General features: G+C 36.0%; 2 protein-coding genes across 3 annotated transcripts; both read left to right on the top strand.

The window, feature by feature from the left end:
* Positions 1–7,360: 7,360 nt before the first annotated feature.
* On the top strand, positions 7,361–9,610 carry LOC100244236 (putative pentatricopeptide repeat-containing protein At1g12700, mitochondrial). Its single transcript, XM_019225406.2, has one exon. The coding sequence runs from the start codon at positions 7,548–7,550 to the stop codon at positions 9,324–9,326; it is 1,779 nt and encodes a 592-aa protein (XP_019080951.1). The 5' UTR covers positions 7,361–7,547; the 3' UTR covers positions 9,327–9,610.
* A 4,153-nt stretch (positions 9,611–13,763) lies between these two features.
* Positions 13,764–18,684, top strand: LOC100242634 (urea-proton symporter DUR3). Of its 2 annotated transcripts, XM_002263007.5 has the most exons (9): positions 13,764–14,267; positions 15,530–15,637; positions 15,722–15,817; positions 15,895–15,977; positions 16,060–16,280; positions 16,366–16,628; positions 16,711–16,949; positions 17,034–17,683; positions 18,283–18,684. In XM_002263007.5, the coding sequence occupies exons 1-9, from the start codon at positions 14,094–14,096 to the stop codon at positions 18,579–18,581; spliced, it is 2,133 nt and encodes a 710-aa protein (XP_002263043.1). In that variant the 5' UTR covers positions 13,764–14,093; the 3' UTR covers positions 18,582–18,684. The 2 variants fall into 2 exon arrangements, with proteins under 2 accessions (XP_002263043.1, XP_010665449.1); XM_010667147.3 differs by lacking the exons at positions 13,764–14,267; positions 15,895–15,977.
* The last annotated feature ends 88 nt before the right edge of the window (positions 18,685–18,772 follow it).

Genomic DNA, 18,772 nt, shown 5'->3' with positions numbered 1-18,772 from the left:
TGAATGGACTAAGAAGTCCATTGACCAGTCAATGGGTCAGATGTGAAATTCAAGCCCACATGGCCACATCATTCATTTGAAAAGAGAAAGCTTGACCGCAATATCAAACTACATATGCCGTCTGCTCTGCCACTTAAGCGTCAAAATTTAAAAAAATATAAAAATAATAAAAATAATAAAATCCTCTCTCTCCACATTCTAGACGGAGACTGAACCCAAGGGAGAAATTAATTCTCAAGATTAATCTTCCTCTCGAAACCCAAAGTGCAGAGTACGTGAAATCGAAATGGTGTGATGTTAGGAGTAAAGCTGAAGCTTCACTATGATGAAGATGATGATGGAGATGGAGATGGAGATGAAGATGCTGATGACAAAGCTTTCTTCTTCTCCTGCTTCCGGTTCATTGATGCTTTCTCTTCCTCTTCAATTATTGTCTTCATCACATAATAACAGCTTCCATTCCAAATCCCTGAATTTTAATACGATTGATGAAGCCCTCTCTTCCTTTAATTGAATGCTTTATATGTAGGGAGTTTTATTCTCCATTATCATCAAAAGCAGATACACGATATATATATAAACATATCAAGCATTAAAATATGTCTTGATCTCTAGACGGGGAACCAACCGGAATCCATTATTCGTTTGATGAAGAGATACGAATCTTCTAAGGATGTAGAGGGCTATCCACCAATTATGTAATCTCTCTGACGATGGGAGCGGGAGAGAACGAGTTTTGTTCTTATTCAAAAGATATATTTAAAAAGAACAAACACTTAGCCTTATATATATATACCCTCTATGCCTTAGGGACCATACCCTTTGGACTATTGGGTCTCGCGAGTCTTAGACCCATCATTTAAGACCCATTATGGCACTGGGCTCTACACATAAGGTGGCCTATACTCTAGATCAAATGGAAATCACATATATATGGATAGTTAAATCCTAAACAATGGTTAATATGATTTGGGTCCACATTTATTCTAACAATCTCCCACTTGGACCACATATATTAGCCAACAATGTTCATGATAATACTTCATTGAGCTCATCTATTCAAATATCCTTAAACAATCCGGTTTACTAATTATGCTAACACATGATCAAAGCGACCTTCATTAATCATAATTATAACTAGACCCATCAATGATCACAACATTAACAAAATTAGCAACATGGATCAAGTATGGATGTGTAGCATGGAAATTACATAGAATGTGATCTTTAATATGTCTCTTTCCAATTGGTCCTACTTTATGACTAAAAATAGTCAAATTCCACTTTCAACACTTGATGCTAAACTGCTTCTGAAAGTCATCATTTCAATTTAGAGTATTCAAATACAATAGCCTTTAAAATCAAGTTCTATACAAATAACACAAACATAATATCACATTAAGTAAACAAACACAAAATCTAAATACAAACTCCCACTATACTAGCACATCATCAATGCGTACAACACCCATATATGTAACATGCTCATGATATACTTTGGGTGGCAAACTCTTAGTGAGCAGATTCGCAATCATGGAGTTTGTGTTTATGTGTTCAATTGATACTTGAAGACTCTGAACTCTTTCTTTTACAACTAAGAACTTAATGTCAATGTGTTTGGACTTTGACGAACTTTGGTTGTTCTTAGAATACAATTCTGCGGTCTTATTATCACAATTGATTCTCAATGGTTTCTCAATTCCATCAACAATCCGCAACTGAGTGATAAAATTCCACAGCCATATCCCATGGTTTGATGCCTCGTAGCAGGCTATGAATTTTGCCTCCATGGTGGAAGAAGCAATAAGTGTTTGTTTAACACTTTTCCATGAAACTACTCTTCTAGCCAACATGAAGATGTATCCTGAAGTGGATCTCCTACTGTCAAGACATCCCGCGAAATAGGAATCCGAATATCCCATAATCTCTAAATGTGAGCATATAATCTTTAGTTCTTTGTAAATACCGCATAACCCGTTTTGCCTTTTTCCAGTGATCCATACCTAAGTTACTCAAATATCTGCCTAACATTCCAACAATGTACGCAATATCCAGACGCATAGAAACTTATGCATATATGAGACTTCCTACTGCCGAGGCATAGGGAAACCTTTCCATATCCTTCTTCTCAAGTTCATTTTTCGAACATTGGTGCAAACTAAATTTATCGCCTTTTGCCACAGACGTGTCTCCTGGTGCTCAATTGCTCATGCCAAATCTACTCAACACCTTATCGATGTAGGACTTTTGTGATAGCCCAAGTATATCTCTTGAACGATCCCTATAGATCTGTATACCCAGCACAAAAGATGCATTACCAAGATCCTTCATGTCAAATTTACTGGATAGAAATCGCTTGGTTTCATGCAAAAGTTCCATATCACTACTTGCAAGTAAAATATCATCAACATATAGCACCAAGATAATGAATCTGCTCCCACTAAACTTGAGATATATGCATTGATCAATAGTGTTCTCCTTAAAACTAAATGAAGTAATCACCTGATCAAACTTTCGGTACCATTGTCGGGATGCCCGCTTTAAACCATATATGGACCTTTTTAATTTGCATACAAGTTGCTTTGAATCATTAGACTCAAAGTTCTCCGGTTGCACCATGTATATTGTCTCATCAATGTTGCCATTAAAAAACGCAGTTTTAACGTCCATTTGATGCAGCTCTAAATCATAATGAGCTACAAGTGCCATGATGATTCTAAAGGAGTCCTTTAACGAAACCGGTGAAAAGGTCTCCTTATAATCAATGCCCTTTTTTTAGTGAAACCTTTTGCGACTAGGCATGCCTTATACCTAACAATGTTGCCTTTTGAATCATACTTGGTCTTAAAAATCCATTTACAACCAATCGGTTTTACACCTTTAGGCAACTCTACTAGGTCTCAAACACCATTGTCTTTCATTGATTTCATCTCATCCTTCATGGCTTCTATCCACTTTTCAAAATCAGAACTTTGTTTAACTTGACTAACTAAAATTGGATTGTCTTCCAGACCCATGTCAAACTCATGTTCCTAGAGATATACAACATAATCATCTGAAATTGTACTTTTCCTTTTTCTAGTGGATCTCTTCAATGGCACTTGTACTTGAGGTTTTTGAGGTTGTTGAGTTACCTCTTCATGAACTTGAACTGGTTCCATAACTTAAGTAGGAGGAATCTCAGGTGTGTCTTCAATCTCTGTTATTGGCTGTACATTCTGGATAGTGTCATTAAACATAATATGACCATGTCTAGTTGTAATAATAAGAATACTAACAGATTCTTCTTCAAATACCACCTTTCTTAATGGCTCTCTCCCACTTAACTCAACATCCTCAACAAACTTAGCATTGCCCGTTTCAAAGAAGGATCTTGTTGAGGGGTCATAAAACTTGAAGCCTCTCGACTTTTCAAAATACCCTACAAAGTAGTAGTTCACTGTTCTGAAGTCCAATTTCTTTTCATTTGGTTTGTAAGGCCTAGCCTCAGCTAGACAACCTCAAACATGCAAGTGCCTAATACTAGGTTTCTTGCTAGTCCATAACTCATATGGGGCTTTGGCTACTACTTTGCTTGGAACTTTATTCAAAATGTAAACTGCAATTTTGACAGCTTCGTCCCAAAGTGATTCTGGTAAGGTGGAATGACTGATCATACTTCTTACCATATCTTTAAGAGTACAGTTTCACCTCTTTGCTACACCATTTTGGCTTGAAGTCCCCGGCATGGTGTATTGAGGAATGATACCACACTCCATCAAATATTTAGCGAATAGCCTTGGACGTTGTTCACCGGATCCATCATATCTACCATAATATTCACCTCCACGGTCAAATTTGATGACCTTTATTTTCTTGCTTAATTGGTTCTCAACTTCAACTTTAAAATTCTTGAACACATCCAATGATTGAGACTTCTCATGAATCAAATAAAGATAGTCAAAACGCGAGTAATCGTCAATGAAAGTAATAAAATATTGTTGTCCATTCCAAAAAGGGGTAGGAAATGGACCACAAACATCCATATGTATGAATTCCAAGATGTCACCGCACCTATTGGCATCCCTTTTTCTCATATTTATTTGTTTACCCTTAATATACTCTATAGAGACTTGAAAGTCTGAGAAATCAAGTGGTTCAAGAATTCCTTCTGACACAAGCCTTTCAATACGTTGATTTGAAATATAACCTAAACATTTGTGCCATAACATTGATGAATTCTCATTTGTTAATTTTTGCTTAATGTCATAATTACTTGAATACAAGGTTTCATTTCCATTAGAGGCCTTTATGTTCAATTTGTATAATTTGTCTGTTAGACTACTTGTACTAACCATTCCATTTCTAAATGAACAACAATATCCACATTTGTCCAGACATGAAACATAAATTAAATTTCGTCTAAACGACGGTACTACGAAAGTCTCTTCCAAATCTAAAGTACATCCAGAGTTTAAATGTAATCTAAAAATACCAATAGCCTTGACTACAACCTTGTTGCCATTTCCCACATGGATGTATCTTTCACCATCAGTTGGCATTCGGCTCCTTAGGAAACCCTGCATCGTGACACTTATGTGAGTAGTTGCACCCGTATCTATCAACCAAATGTCAGTAGGCATTATAGCTAAATATAAACGTAACATTATATATATATAATAACATCCAAATATATCATATCACTTAAGAAATGTGCATTTTTTATTTAATGAGATGTGATATTCTAATATATATGGGGTGTTTAGTAAAACTTAATACTTATTACTTAATGCCTTAAATTTATTTTTAGTTAAATTATATTTAAGTTATTTACTTAAAACTTATTATTTAATTTTTACTTTAAGTATAAAGATTGTTTGATAAAAATTATTTTAAATCTAAAAATTGATATATTTATCTTCATAAATTATAATTATGACAAAGGAGGTTAAATAACAATAGAGATCATGAAATAACAAAAAAAATCATTGAGGTAATTATAATAAATAAAGATAAAAAATTAAAATAAAGATGTGGATTTAAGAATAAGTTAATTATTTTTATTTATTACTTAAAGTTATTTTTTATTTTAAGTAATATCATTAAGTTATTTTACCAAATATATTTAATTTACTTAATAATTAAAATTAAGTCATTTTAAGTTATTAAGTTGGTTTACCCAACATGTTGATGACAAAATTCCCCTGCTACAATAGTCGTCACCAGCAACGGAATCTCGATCAACGCGTTACAGTGAATTCTCCTTCCTCCTGCAAAAAGATGTCCGGATGGGTTGTCCGGACATACCCTCCAATGATTAAGTTAGTCTTTTGGAAGTTGTTGGAAAATAGAGTTTTCCTTTGGGAGTGTTGCTCCGTGATTTTCGTCAAGGATGCTTATTCTTTGTTACTTATTGCTTATTGCTTCAAGGATGCTTGTTCCTTTTTTGCTTACCTTCCTGAGAGTCTCCTTAGAGTTTATATATGAGTTAGAAAGTATGGCCCCGCTGTGCTAGCGGGTCCCATCGTCATGATTGTGGCGAAGCAATCATGACGTTTCTGGTGCCAGGTGGCGGCTGTCAGGAAGGTATTCAGGCGGCGAATGTCGCCTCAATTTATGACTTTAAATATCGGGGATGTGTCAGGCGACTTGAGAAGATTTGGGAATGTCTTGTCAAATGTATCTTGCATTAAAGATGAGTGACAGTTCAAGAGACTTGATCGTCAGTATTGTTAGAGTTTGCTTTTTGATTGTGGGCGGAAATGGATCCAGCGAATCGCGAGTATCTAACGAGCCAAACTATCCGGGGAAGCTGTCCGGGTAAGCGTTACCAGAGGATTCGGACATGTTTGTCCGAGGAAGCTGAATCGTCGGCTACGGATATTCTCCAAGTAAGCGTTACCGGAGGATCCGGACATGTCTGTCCGGGGAAGCTGAATCGTCGACCTCTCCCATCCGACGACAAGCTCATTCGGATCCGGACATGTCTGCCCGGGGAAGTTGAATCGTCCTCCTCTCCCATCCGGTGACAGGCGTCGAATGTGGTATATTCGGAGATGGTGGAATGCTGGTCCTGACAGAATTACGACTGTGAGATATCCGGAGATGGTGGAAAGTCGGCCGGACAAAATTCCTACCCGGGTGGAATGAACTATGTCACGCGTCGCAAGGGGGGTGGTCTGCGTGTCCAAGGGAGAGGGAGCCACGTGGCACTTTTTGGGGAGGATCCCACACAACACCCATAAGTTTAATTCCTATAAAATTTAAGAAAAAAAAATCATGATAAGAAAATAAAGAAAATCATAATTTTTTTCTCTATAAGAAAATTAAATTTTTAAGAATATACTTCTCTCAAACTTTCCTAGCTTTTTTTAACAAACTTAAAAAAAAATAAAAAATAAAAAATATTTTCATCTACATTATATCAAATGGCTGGTTTGTGAGATTGCAATCTTTATAGAAAATCAGGGAATGGATCCCCATGGTGGGCTTAGGTTAGATATTTTCCCTGAATTGTGGTTGGAAACAAGATTCCTTTTCATTTGGAGGGTTCATGAACCTTTGGAAATTTTAAATTTGTGGGGCAAGTAATTGACTAGGTCAATGGTCAATATTGTACTAGACATCAACAAATTTTTCTTTCTTTTATTTATTAATTAATTAATTAATAAAATAAATAATGGTATTGTAAGGAGTAGTACACAAAAGAGGACTAGGTTATGTACATAATGGTATTGGAGCATATGGATAAAAAATAAAATAAAATAAAATAAAAATGAAAACCCGCTTATGTGTGAATGGGCTGAGAAGTCCATTGACCAGTCAATGGGCAGGCTCAGATGTGAAATTCAAGCCCACATGCCCACATAAGGGTCTCCAACAGGCGGGCCGGGCCGGGCCGGGCCGTAAATAGGAGGCCCGCGGCCCAGCTCAGGCCGGGCCTATGGGCCCGTTGACTGGTCAACGGGCCGGGCCGGGCCGGGCCGCGGGCTTTTTTAAATAAGCCAAAATGGCTTTTAAATAAAGGAAGAGAGAGGGGGGGATTTGGACCCCTCCCCTCAAACTTAAATTTCAAGGCTCTAACCAACTGAGCTACATTCCTTTTGTGCTTATTAAATGAGTTAGTTATATATATATATAAAAATAAAGTATATTTTTTTTAATACTTTTTATTTTTGTAGTTTTTTTTTAAAGGGACGGGCCGGGCCTAAAATTAGGCCCTCGGCCCGGCCCGCCCATAAACGGGCTCGGACCGGGCTTGGGCCAGGCCGGGCCTAAAGCGGGCCGCGGGCTTTTTGGAGACCCTTATGCCCACATCATTCATTTGAAAAGAGAAAGCTTGACCACAATATCAAACTACATATGCCGTCTGCTCTGCCACTTAACTACTTAAGCGTCCCAAATATAAAAATATAAAAATAATAAAATCCTCTCTCTCCACATTCTAGACGGAGACTGAACCCAAAGGAGAAATTAATTCTCAAGATTAATCTTCCTCTCGAAACCCAAAGTGCAGAGTACGTGAAATCGAAATGTTGTGATGTTAGGAGTAAAGCTGAAGCTGCACGATGATGAAGATGATGATGGAGATGGAGATGGAGATGAAGATGCTGATGACAAAGCTTTCTTCTTCTCCTGCTTCCGGTACATGGATGCTTTCTCTTCCTCTTCAATTATTGTCTTCATCACATAGTAGCAGCTTCCATTCCAAATCCCTGAATTTTAATACGATTGATGAAGCCCTCTCTTCCTTTAATCGAATGCTTCATATGCAACCTCCACCCTCAGTTGTTGATTTCGCCAAAATTTTAACCTCCATCGCTAACATGAAACACTACTCCACTGTGCTTTCTCTTTCTAAGCAAATGGATTCTCTTGGAATTCCCTCCGATGTTTACACTCTCGCCATCGTCATTAACTCTTTCTGCCATTTGAATCGGGTGGATTTCGGTTTCTCCGTCTTGGCGAAAATCTTCAAACTTGGGCATCAACCGGACACCGCTACCTTCACCACTCTGATTAGGGGCCTCTGTGTTGAGGGTAAAATTGGTGAAGCCCTCCACCTGTTTGATAAAATGGTTGGGGAAGGTTTTCAACCCAATGGGGTTACTTATGGAACTCTGATACATGGGTTATGTAAAGTGGGCAACTCTAGAGCCGCTATCAGGTTACTTAGGAGCATGGTACAAAAAAATTGTGAGCCTAATGTGATTACTTATAACACCATCATTGATTGCCTTTTTAAGGATAGACAAGTAAATGAGGCTTTGAACATTTTCTCTGAGATGATCGCTAAAGGCATTTCACCTAATGTTTCAACTTATAACTCAATAATTCATGGCCTATGCAAGTTCTCTGAGTGGAAGCATGTTGCAACACTGATGAATGAAATGGTAGATAGCAAGATAATGCCAAATGTAGTTATCTTTACCACATTGGTGGATGCACTCTGTAAAGAAGGAATGGTCACCATAGCACATGATGTAGTTGATGTGATGATTCAAAGAGGTGTGGAGCCTGATGTAGTCACCTACACTGCATTGATGGATGGACACTGTTTGCGATCTGAGATGGATGAGGCGGATAAAGTATTTGATACGATGGTTCGTAAGGGCTGTGCACCTAATGTTATCAGCTATAGTACCTTGATCAACGGTTATTGCAAGATTCAAAGGATAGATAAGGCCATGTATCTCTTTGAAGAAATGTGTCAACGAGAATTGGTTCCTAACATCGTGACTTACAACACTCTTATACATGGTTTATGCCATGTTGGAAGACTCCGGGATGCAATAGCACTTTTTCATGAGATGGTAGCTAGTGGCCAAATTCCAGATCTCGTTACTTACCGCATTTTATTAGACTATCTATGCAAAACTCGTCATCTAGATCAAGCTATGGCTATGCTGAAAGCTATTGAAGGTAGTAATTTGGCTCCTGATATACAAAGTTATAATATTGTCATTGATGGGATGTGTAGAGTTGGTGAACTTGAAGCTGCAGGGGATCTCTTTTCCAGTCTCTCCTCCAAAGGTTTGCATCCTGATGTTTGGACTTATACTATAATGATCAATGGGCTTTGTCTACAAGGGTTATTAGCTGAGGCAACTAAGTTATTTAGGGAAATGAATACAGATGGCTGCTCACCAGATGATTGCACTTACAATTTGATTACTCGAGGATTTTTACGAAATAATGAGACATTGAGTGCTATTCAACTTCTTCAAGAAATGCTTGGAAGGGGATTTTCCGCTGATGCATCCACCATCACATTGATAGTGGAAATGTTATCTGATGATGGATTGGATCAATCTGTAAAACAAATTCTACATGAGTTTGTGCAGTAAAGAGTTATGGATATTCATCAACTCTAAATGTGGAATTCTTGGAGGGTCTCACTCTTCGTGGTAGTTGTTAATGACTTTTGATTGTATCAACAATTTTTTTGCAAGCAAATGAGTTTAATTTTTTAAAAAATCATGTTGTTGCAAGAGATTGATCTAGTTTATTCCAATTTATGTTATTTTTGTTTGTTTACTTGCCATTGTTTTCCTTCCATGTTAATTTCATTCAATGGTCCTTAAACTGATTGTCTTTTAGCAATGGAATAAGCAATGATCATTGGTTACTACCACTGGTGTTACTCGAAGCGGTTTGTTCTTAGGTGTGAGCTCATTGGGTTGCACTAGAGTGCAGTATATTTGTAGAAACTGTTGCCTTGAGATTTTACTTGTTCTTCTATATTATATTTGTCTAGTAGGTGTTTTTTTTTTAATTATTATTAGTATTATTGTTGTTGTTGCCTTAGAAACTTTGTTGGAGCATTATTTTGGCTAATTAGTGTTTTGAATGATATATGTTTTAAGTGACATTTAAATTTTATTAAATTTGATTTCATTTAGAAATTTAATTATGTGCAATAGTTAAAGATGTTGATATTTAGTAAAATTTGGTGATGCTTGCGTCTAGACTGAGAATGTTGATGAGAACACATACACACACAAAGAAAAAAAAATTGAACGATTGCAAGAAACGTGCAAGCATAGTTTTAGCATAGTTGATTTCATTGGAATGTCAATGGTGATTCAAGTGATAAATAAAAATGTCAGAAAGAAAGTGAAACCATGGGTAATGCCTCGATTCCTTTGGTTTGTGAGGCACTTCGCTTTCATATTGCCAACTACCTTCCTTCTGAATGAGGGGTGGGATTGGAGCTGGAGAAACTATGGGTAATGGAAGGTTTTTAGCTTTGGGATTGCAATTAGCTGGGAGGTTCCTTGCCATCTCTTGTAAGTTACTGCTATATTCAATGTATTTAAAAATGGTGCAATTTTTATATTGTTTGTTGTTTTTTCAATAGTCACATTGTTCCAAACTCATATTTGTAACTAAGTCCTGATAATTTTTCCCTTTCTTTTTTCCTTTTTTTTTTTTATTCAAAAGGGGAATATCAAAATGTATAAAAAATTCGAAGATTTTTATATGACTAATCTTTTTTTTTCCTTAATATTTTCTTTACTTCTAGGTATAGATATATTAGATGATCTATTCTTTTTTGTCATTGCAAATAATTATCTTTGTTTATTCTTTAATGTTATTTCATCTATAAATTTCTAAACATTCACGTGAATCGTAACTTACATACTATGCGTGTTTCTTAACTAGTAACTAATGCTTCTCACGTATACCTCCATTTTTTTGTTGGGCAACTGTTGCCTATACTTGCTTGATTCTAGGTGAGCGCAATTTAGGCAGTTTAGCTAAAGAGGCACTTAAGAGTAATTAATTTTCTCCACGAAATGGGTGCAAATGGATTTATGCCTTTGCATCCACTGCAACCATGTTAGTCGATTTGTTATCTAATGATGAGTTGGATCAATTTGTAAGAAAATTCTATCCAGGTTTATTTGAATTCTGTTCAGGTTTTCAATGTTGGGATTGCAACAAGCTTGGGTAATTGTTGATATCACTTGTAAGTTACTGTTACATTTGTTGTGTATGATATTGTTGCATCTCAGTACAGTCAATATTTTCAAAACTATATTATGTAGGAAATTAGTGATAGCAGTTCTTTTTCTTTTTACAGAAAGCAAATATCAAATCTGAAGGAATGTTCTCTTTTCGGTCTCTTCTTGAGTGGTCTCAACAGTTTCTGGATTTGGACTATCTCTCTTTTCTGAATTTTTTTTGTGATGGGATTGTTGTTTAGCTTTTTCCTCTCTAGGTTTTTTCCTTCTTTTGTGGCCTTGGATTTGACTTTCTTTGTATACTGCCTGTGTACGTAGGGAGCACCCCCTGTATAGGCGTGTTTTAATCAAATTCTCTCTTTGTCTATCAAAAAAAAAAAAAAAATCAAATCTGAAGGATGTCATCTTTTGTTATGCTTAATCAGACACTAATACCTCAGCAACCTTACATCTTAGACTTCAGTATTGCTCATCCATTCTCAGTAGTTAAGAATCTGATAGCAAAAGTTAGAATTGACCCTTTCGGTCTACATGATGATATCTAGGAAACACCATGACCTGGGAAAATACAACGCATCCCATATCGTTGTACGGTTACTGCAGTTTCCCTCCAAGACATGCAGTCTTGAAGGCTACAATAGTAAGGAAATTCCAGAGCTTATTGGAAGCAGATGGGTGGAAACTTGTGAAGATAGGCTCCTTGGCATTCATATTTACGGGCTAAGTTTCCCATTCCAAGACATGCTGAGTGCTGTTTGCTTTTGTCAATTTGCTATTGCTTATCAAAGATAAAAGACTGTTGTTGCCATTGTTTCTTTAGTGCATTACCATAAACCATCAAAAACAGGAAGATATTGTATTTTCTTTTCAAAAATTTAGGCCACCATCAGCTCCATCACATCCTTCCTTGAAAGGAACAACAAAAAGCAAGCTCCATTACATTCTCGCTTGCATGGAACAATAACAAGCAACATTTTCATAATTAGATCGACAATTGAACTAAAAAAGTTATCAATTCATAATTCAATGGTCAAACTGATGGTTAAATTATGATTACAGTCAAACTGATAATGTCATGATAAATGATTTTTCAATACTATAAGTGAATTTTTATATTTTTAAAAGTGTTTTATAAAATTTGCCTAATACCATTTTTTTTTTTTCAAAAACACTTTTTAGACTAAAAATGTATTTTAAAATCATTGTCAAACAAACTCAAATTTGTTATTAGCCAACAAAATAACATATTAATTTAATTTAAATCTTTAAAAAACCCTCAACTTTTAAATAATATAACTAGTTCCCTTTAGAAAATAAAGATTCAAAATAAAAATTTAAAAATTAGGGGGACAAGCATGATTGAGAACACAAAATCACAACACCAAATATTAAAAAGGTATTTTAAAGTTAAACACAATTTTTAAAAAATATTCGAATAAATATAATACCTTCTTTGAAAATTGAAATATAATATATTATTATTCTCTAATAAATAAATAAAAATTCATATTCTACAATGTGTGAAAAGGCAAACTTGGAAAAGCACTTAAAAGTCAGAAGAAGAGACCCAAATTAAAATGATAACCTCCCTTCAAAAGCCATTGATTGGTTGTTTCCATTCCAATCTATCAAAATCAAATATGTCAAAATGAAGGCACCCAATTTTCTTTGGAAAGTGACAAGTGCCAACTCAATTTTATTAATTCAACCCTTCACTCATTGGTGTCCATTATTGGAGAAATATCTCAATGATGTCAATAGAAATTTAGGGTTTACTTGAATAATCTTCTCTTGAGAAGATATTTGAATCTACCCATACATTGAAAATAAAACTTTGCAATTTTTGTAAAATCAGCAAAAATCTAACTAGCCATTTCATTCCATTTAACATCTATTTTGAAAATTTAAATCATATTTGATAATTATTTTTTAAAACCGTTTTCTATTCTTCAAAACATAAAAAAAAATAAAATAAAATAAAACATATTTGACAATTAAAAAAAGATTTTATTTTCTAAAAAATAAAAAATAAAGTGTTTTCAGATATTTTTTATTATTTTTACTTGTTTTTTAAAAGTTATTTTAAAAATAATTAAAAATAAAGCATGACAGATGAAAACTATTTTTAAAATATTGAAAAATATAAAAGCAAAATAAAAAGATTTCAAAGTTCCTAAATAAACTTTTATTTTATAAAATATAAATAAACAATTTACAAAAACAGTTCTAAATTATTGTTTTCGACAACAATTACCAAGTAGAGTCTTAATCTCTATTTTAAATTTGAAGGTTCAATTGCTATTATGATTTCCATATTTTGAAAATACAAGGAAATGAATTATTTTTCTTAAGCATATAAAGAAATAGATTTTTATTTAATTGAAAATTTTAAAAATATCAAAATTACCTGTATTTCAATTAAAATATTTTTTAAATAGGATACTCAAAAATAGAATCAACCACAATATAAATGGAAATTAAACCTTATCTCAAACAAACCCTCAAATTGTTAGGTATGATTAATTCTACACTCACAGGTTTCAGGAATCCTAAAGAGACCCTCCAATGATTGAACAAAATAACATCCAATCAATTTGGTTTCTACCAACTTGTGACAAAGGTACTGTGTTTTGTATTTTTTTTCTTTTTTTGAACAAATAAAATGAATAATTAAACCCGAGACTAAAAATGCTTTTGATAGTGATTCTAATTTGAATGATAAAATTTTCAAGTTAAAAATATTATAAACTCTACTTAGAATTTGTGAAACAGATTTAAAATATTTATATATGAGGAAGATAACAAAGTTGTCAAGAGAGAATATAGGCTGGAGAGTAATAATACAGTTATATATGGATACTACAAATGAGATGACAGCTATGGGAACATATGTAAAAGAGTTCCCCTGTTGCCTTGTTGCCCTGTTGCCGATGCCAATCAATAGAGATAGAGAATCCTCCAAAGACAAAGAGATACCATCCTAGTTTGACTTGTCATCCCATTGAGAATCACAAAGAAAATTGCTGTAAAAAACAGGAGAGAGTTTTGAATCTATGACAAGGGTTTATTGAGAAGAGATTTGAAGAGAGAAAAGAAAAAGGAAAGAGAAAAAGAGAGAGAGAGTGAGAGTGAGGTGGGTTGTGGCCCATGGCTTCTTGTCCACCGTTTGAATTCTCCAGCAAGTATTATCAAGTATCAGATGGAGGAGGGTGTGTGAGGCAGAGCAGCTTCTTCCAAGGAAAAGCAGTGCTCAACCAAGGTGTTGGCTACTCTGTTATTCTTGGTTTTGGTGCCTTCTTTGCTGTCTTTACCTCTTTTCTGGTAAATTTCACAGCACCCATGTCTTGATTTTTTATTTTTTATTTTTTATTTTAGGTGTTTTTGGCTGATTCCCATGTGGTAGTTGGTAACTACTGAAGATTTCCAGCCATTGATTCCACATCTTTCTCATATCTCTACTTCTTTTTCTTCACTTTTGCTATGTCTTATTGAAGAAAGACTAGAACCCACCATTTAGATATGAGTATTGCGGTTGCCTTCAATTTGAAACTAGAGCCTAGAGGAGTGTAATATGCAGAACCCATCATCTAAATTATGTTGGGATTTGCTAATTTTCATTACATTACTGAGTGAGTTGTGGGAGAGATAAATAATAATAATAATTAACCAGAGGTCTGCAGTCTGGAGATTTTAATCCTATGCTGTTTCTTGAATTAGAGGGGATATTGATTAATCTTGTGTTTTGGGGCCATGGTCCTGCTTTTTTGGTATATGACAAGAGTCTCTTCTTCAGTTCACTGGGGAATTTTCTTTCTCTATGGCTTAATTCCATTCATATGAATCACCTCCTTTCTTGCTATCATGATCTTCTTCACTAGCTTGCTTTAGATGCTAAGGTTTGTTTGCAAATTTTTCTTAGAAAGCAATTTTCTTTCTTTCTTTTATTTTTTTTAGAATAGAAAATAATTTTATTACTTACAAAACATGTTTGTTGACGAATTTTAATAAAAAATAGTTTTTCGAGAATTTGTTAAAAGAAATAAATGAAAGAGTTTTTAGTTGCTTTTTATAAAATGCTAAAAGCAACAATTGAAACGATGAAAAATACTTTGAAAACTTTTACATTGTTTATAAATGCACGATACGGTCAATACCTTCATAGAGAATAAATTAACAATTGTTTTTCATATTTGATTTCTTGAATAAAATTTTGTTCCAAAAAACAATTGAGAACCGGTTTTTTAGAATTATTTTTGAAAACATTGTCAAAACATACCCTAAATTTTTCAGAATAATCTCTGATCAGATATCTCCAAATGTTATGAATTGGTGCCTTCTTGATGTTGAGACATTCCCTACCCCTAACTCCTAGTCATGACAAGGATGGTCTCCCAAAAGAGTAATCAAGTCCCTGAAACTTTGCTCAGAACTTGATATGAGCTGAGCAATTAACATATGATCTTGGATATACCAATATATTAGAGTGCTTATAAAAGACGAAAGTCCATGACATTTGCAGAAGAGGATTTCCTATGAGTCACTATTGTTGATAGTGCTGACAATGGGTATATCAATGGGGTCAGGTATGGCTGGAGAAGCGATACGTTGGTTCCCGACATACATCAGAATGGTTTAACACTGCAGGCAGAAATGTAAAAACCGGACTAATCGCCAGTGTGATCGTATCCCAGGTAATGTCTAATATCGCTTCCTTTGTAGTTCTACATGGAATTCAGATTCAATAAGCTTATATTTTCGAGTACCGGTCTGTACAGTGGACTTGGGCTGCCACAATCTTGCAAAGCTCCAATGTAGCATGGCAGTATGGAGTTAGCGGCCCTTTCTGGTATGCCAGTGGAGCTACCATCCAGGCATGTTCAAGCTATAATTTCTTCTTCTATGTTTTCTCTCAATCTAGGAAAATGACTCCAGTGATGCTAATCAATAGGTACTCTTGTTTGGCATCATGGCTATAGAGATCAAAAGAAAGGCTCCTCATGCTCATACTGTTTGTGAAATAGTTAAAGCTCGGTATGTTATACTGCTGCCACAAGCCTAACCGTAATCATTCAATGTTTTTCAACTCATCATTTACCAATTTCTCGTATTTCAGGTGGGGCACCGCTGCTCATATCGTCTTCCTCACTTTCTGCTTTATGACAAACATTATTGTTACTGCTATGCTTCTTCTTGGGGGCTCGGCAGTGGTGAATGCACTCACTGGAGTAAACATCTATGCTGCAAGCTTTCTGATACCGCTCGGGGTTATCGTTTATACAATAGCTGGAGGACTAAAGGCCACCTTCTTGGCGAGCTATATTCATTCTGTGATAGGTATTGGTTTCCCTAATAGTATTTGGTCTTTTTTCCTCTCAATCTGTTACTTGACTGAGCTTTTTCTTTTCAAAATTGGTTCCAGTCCATGTGGTCTTAGTCATCTTCGTGTACCTAGTTTACACGGCCAGCAACGAGCTTGGGAGCCCCAATGTTGTATACAAACGGTTGATGGAGGTTGCAGGCAAGTCGAGGATGTGCCAAGAGCCATCTTCCCATGATGGGCAAGCTTGTGGCCCTGTAAATGGGAACTACAAGGGGTCTTATCTAACGATGTTGAGCTCTGGGGGGCTTGTGTTTGGGATCATCAACATTGTTGGCAACTTTGGTACTGTTTTTGTTGACAATGTAAGTTTCCATCTTTTGTTTCCTAACCTACCCAGCATATTGTCCATGTCTCTACCTTCAAAAACATAGGTAAACTTTGCAGGGATACTGGGTGAGCGCCATAGCAGCAAGGCCTTCATCTACACATAAGGGTTACCTGTTGGGTGGGCTGGTGTGGTTCGCTGTGCCGTTCTCTTTGGCAACATCACTAGGCCTAGGAGCACTGGCGCTTGATCTACCAATAACTGAAAGTGAGGCAAGTCATGGACTTGTTCCCCCTGCTACAGCCATAGCTTTGATGGGAAAAGCCGGATCAATTCTGCTTCTCACGATGCTTTTCATGTGAGTTGCAGAATATATCAAACCCCCACTTCAAGATTTCTTCATTTTGCCCTAAACATGATTTTGTTTTCCTATGCTCATCAGGGCTGTAACTTCTGCTGGTTCCTCTGAGCTAATAGCAGTCTCCTCACTATGCACCTATGACATCTATCGTACTTACATAAACCCGAATGCAAGTGGGAAGAAAATCCTCCAAGTTTCAAGGATGGTTGTCCTGGGATTCGGGTGTTTCATGGGGCTTCTGGCAGTGATCCTGAACAAGGCAGGAGTTTCCCTAGGATGGATGTATCTGGCCATGGGAGTACTAATTGGATCAGCTGTTCTACCCATAGCTTTCATGCTTCTCTGGAGGAAAGCAAATGCATTTGGCGCTATTCTTGGCACAGTTACAGGGTGTATTCTAGGAGTGATCACTTGGTTATCGGTTACAAGCATCGAGTATGGGCAGGTGAACCTTGACACAACTGGGAGGAATGCACCTATGCTTGCTGGAAACCTTGTTTCCATTCTAACTGGAGGAGCTGTTCATGCTGTGTGTAGCCTTTTGTGGCCTCAGAACTATGACTGGGACACAACTAGGCAGATAACTACGGTGGAAAAGGAGAAGAGTGAACTGCCAGCAGAAGAGTTCAGAGAGGAGAAGCTGATCAGAGCAAAGGCATGGATCGTGAAATGGGGTGTTGGCTTTACTATCGTCATTGTTATACTCTGGCCTCTGCTCTCCCTTCCAATAGGTAAATTCAAACAACAATTTTCTGTGTCATCCTTAGCATTTCAATCACAGACCCAGTACTAAAATTAAGTTTTTACTCAAGAATGAAACAAAAATCATCAAAAAGATAAACAGTAGAAGCTTAAATCCATGTCTTAGTTGTATAGAATGGACTCATTTCACATGCTATGTAAAAGAAACCAAAATAGTTTTGTTACTGTTAGCGTCCAAACCATCTCCTTCAGTGTCTGAATCAGTTATTCAAGAGGATGCCATCAAGTGAGATTAGCTTCAACGAAGTCGTTTCTGAGGGTCCTGTATCTTGTCGTTTTCATGTCAATTAACTTAAAAGCTTAAGCTGAAGAGACTCTTAACACAAGACCCTCCAAGCTCAAACCAAAACTCAGTTACCATGTTAAACTACGAGTTAACCTCAAAGCTTAAGCTGGCTAACCCTTATCAACCCTGACACCCCCCTCAAGCTTCTTCACATTCATTGACAAACAATGTAAATTGAGTAAGCCTTTCAGATTAGGAGTATTGAATATTCTTAGGCTCAAGGGTACTATTTTGGATTTCAGTTTTCTCGGTTTATTTACCTGTGCCTTTCTGTTGCAACAGGGAAATTCAGTAAGGGGTATTTCACATTCTGGGCAATCATAGCTGTAGCATGGGGTACAATAGGATCAGCTGTCATCATCGCTCTACCTCTAGTAGAAAGCTGGGAAACGATCCAAAATGTGTTTCTTGGGATGTTTACAAATGACAGGCTGATGGAGAAGATTGAGGAGATGAATATCAAGTTGCAGTCCATAATACTGTCTATTCCTGAAGCAGAACGAACATACTTAATGGAGAAAGAGAAACTGAAGAAGAAAGAAGCATCAGAGTACCTAGCTCATTCTACTCCAAATTTATGAACTCAAGAAATGAGGAATGTTTTCTAGCTTTTACAGTGTATATTTACATATTTATGTAAAGGAAACTATGAGGAATTGTATAATGGAATTGATGTTCTACAAAGGTGAAACTGCATCATTGAGTTTTATATCTATTAGGGCTCTCACTAAATTGGGTTGTTGGTCCATTACCTACCTGTTTAGGAGAGCAA

The sequence above is a fragment of the Vitis vinifera genome, chromosome 2 (assembly GCF_030704535.1).
Source record: "Vitis vinifera cultivar Pinot Noir 40024 chromosome 2, ASM3070453v1".
Classification (NCBI taxonomy): Eukaryota; Viridiplantae; Streptophyta; class Magnoliopsida; order Vitales; family Vitaceae; genus Vitis; species Vitis vinifera.
This window is presented reverse-complemented; position numbering and strand designations above follow the sequence as displayed.